The sequence below is a fragment of the Octodon degus genome, unplaced genomic scaffold (assembly GCF_000260255.1).
Source record: "Octodon degus isolate 3935 unplaced genomic scaffold, OctDeg1.0 scaffold00216, whole genome shotgun sequence".
NCBI lineage: Eukaryota > Metazoa > Chordata > Mammalia > Rodentia > Octodontidae > Octodon > Octodon degus.
The window spans coordinates 128,431-131,117 of NW_004524792.1; the positions used below are offsets into that span (position 1 = coordinate 128,431).

Sequence of the window (2,687 nt, forward strand, 5' to 3'; positions counted from 1 at the left end):
GAGATCAGACAGGGTGTGATGACCTGTGGGGATCTGACATGGTGTGGTGACTGATGAGGGATCTGACAGGGTGTGGTAATCTGTGAGAGATCTGACAGGGAGTGGTGAACTCTGAAGGATTTATTAATGTGTGCTGACCTGTGAGAGATCTGACAGGGTGTGGTGACTGATGAGGGATCTGACAGGGTGTGGTAATCTCTGAGGGATATGACAGGGAGTGCTGTCCTGTGACAGCTCTGACAGGGTGTGGTGAACTCTGAGGGATCTATCAGTGTGTGCTGACCTTGAGGGATATGACAGGATTTCATGATATGTGAGGGACCTGTCTGAATGTGCTGATCTGTGGGGGGTCTCATAGGGTGTGCTGACCTGTAAAGGATCTGACAGGGTGTGGTAATCTTTGAAGAATGACAGGGTGTGCTGACCTATGAGAGATCTAACAGGGTGCCGTGAACTGTGAAGGATCTGACAGAGTGTGGTTACCTCTGAGGCATCTATCAGTGTTTGCTGCCCTGTGAGGGATATGCAGGGTGTGCTGATCTGTGGGGGAATCTAACAGGGTGTCATGATCTGTGAGAGATCAGACAGGGTGTACCGACCTGTGAGGGATATGACAGGATGTACTGATTGTGAGGGATCTGTCTGGGTGTACTGATCTGACAGGGATCTGATAGTGTGTGGTATCTGTGAGTGATCTGCTAAGATGTGGTGATCTGTGAGGGATGCATCAAAATGTAGTGATCTGTTAGAGATCTGACAGGGTGTGGTGATTTGTGAGAGATCTGTCAGTATGTGCTGACCTGTGAAGAAAATGTCAGGGTGTGATGATCTGTGAGGGATCTGTCAGAGTGTAATAACCTGTGAGGGATCTTTCGTGGTGTGATGATCTGTGAGGGATCTTTCGCAGTGTGATGATCTTTGGGAATCTGTCAGTGTGTAGTGATGTCACAGATCTGATATATGTGCCAGTTTTGGAACTGGAATCTGAGGTAAATATCTGTCTCCGCTGTTGTGCAGAACTGAGTGGTCCCTTTCAAAAGTGTGTGTCTAGCTTGCTTTTCATTCAGGGAGATTTTTGATACAAGTCACCGAAGCCTAATTTATAAGTGTCAAGCCTCAGTAAAGGGCTCCTTGCTTTAATTTATTTTATTCTTTAACTAAATACTGTGCTAAGCACTTGTGGAAATTGCCTTAATTTTCAAAACATCCTAGTGAGGTAGGATGATCTCCATCTGACAGATCAGCAGACTGGGACTCAGAATATAGCTGCGGAAATTTTGCCATGCCACTTAGCCAGAAGCTCATCTGGTTGGGCCTAAGCTAACCCTAAGCATGGGTTTTCTGATTTCAAAACCCATGCTGCCAACATTTTCAGCTGCCTCTCAAAAATGTCATGAAAAGAATGAAGAATAAAAGGATTGACACAAGATGAATTTTTAAAACTGTGCACACCCATCATACATTTAAAATATTTCCTATGTACATGTTTCAGATACATGGATTTTCACAGATGTGCAACAGACATACAGAATGAGCTTCTACGCTAATGAGTCCAGCCCGATCCATGCTTACTCTTATCTGTTTCCTTACTTACTTCCCATGCCAAGCATGTGGCCTGCTCCAGAGAGCACCCAAGCGTCCAAAGCCCTTTCCCTGTGGGTCCAGTCAGTGGGCATGAGCGGCATTTAGGTGGGGAGCCCTAGCTCCTGACTAGCTCTGGTTCTATCAGCTCCTGGGTCTGTTACAGACTTCTGTGGGTCTCTAGAAGTGGGTCTGGGTCTCCTTCCGCAGGCTCGCTCTAGGCTGTCCCCAACTCCTTCCTGGCCTCCCTGTGAGCTCTGTGTGCCCTGGCAGTTTGGGGACATCACTATTTAGGGATGCAGCAGTGCAGCCGGGGCAGCTGCACGACAGCATCGTGTGGGGGTTTAGCCCCATAAGCAGCAGCTTGGCTGTGCCCAAGGTGCCCTCCTGCAGGGTGACGTCCACAGGCGCCCAGGTGAGGTCACACTGCACATCTTCCCACTTGTGAGAAGTGATCTCCTGAACAGCCAGAAAGAACAGCACTGCGGACCCTCGGTCCCGAACCTGGCCTGACACCACAGGGACAGCAGGGCCCACGGCTGAGGGCACTGTGCAAGCACAGACAAAGAGGCCGAGGAGGCCGAGGGCGCCTCTCTGCCTGCTCACTGGGTGGCTCCCCAGCTCTGGAGCTTGGGCCCGAGGCTCTGCAGCGGCGCCCTGGGCTTAACTCGGGCCCACAAGGGGCTTCCTGCTGAGGGAAGAAGGGGCAGCAGATTTGCCAGAGAACAAGTGTGCTCACATCTGAAACCTGAACATTCAAAGTGGGGTGAATTTTATCTGACGTATACAAAGGGAACCAAGTTTTAGAAAAGCAAAATAAGCCCAGTCCACAGGCGTAGGCGGAACATTACCCAGTGCCATCAGCGTGGATTGCCGCGGGCCTCCTGGGCCTGCATTCGGGGGCCAGGTTGGCCCGCAAGATGTTCCTGAGGCCGCGGCCTCTCTGACGCAGTCCTCTGTGAACTGAAAGAGACCTTTTCTTGTTTTATGAAATGTAGGCAGTTAGGCGTCTCGGTGCACACCTGCTACGGAGTGCCAGCTCCCCGAGGCAGGATGACCCTGAGGCCAGGACGCAGTGCCCAGCTGGGTGGCAGCGCCAGCCGGTC

General features: G+C 51.0%; 1 protein-coding gene across 1 annotated transcript in view; it reads left to right on the forward strand.

Moving 5' to 3' along the window:
- The window catches only part of Piezo2 (piezo type mechanosensitive ion channel component 2), a 181,586-nt gene that overhangs the window by 95,916 nt on the left and 82,983 nt on the right, over nucleotides 1-2,687 (forward strand). The window contains exon 16 of the mRNA XM_023705295.1: nucleotides 1,855-1,996. Coding sequence (XP_023561063.1) covers nucleotides 1,855-1,996 — 142 coding nt within the window. The remainder of the gene's footprint in view (nucleotides 1-1,854; nucleotides 1,997-2,687) is intronic.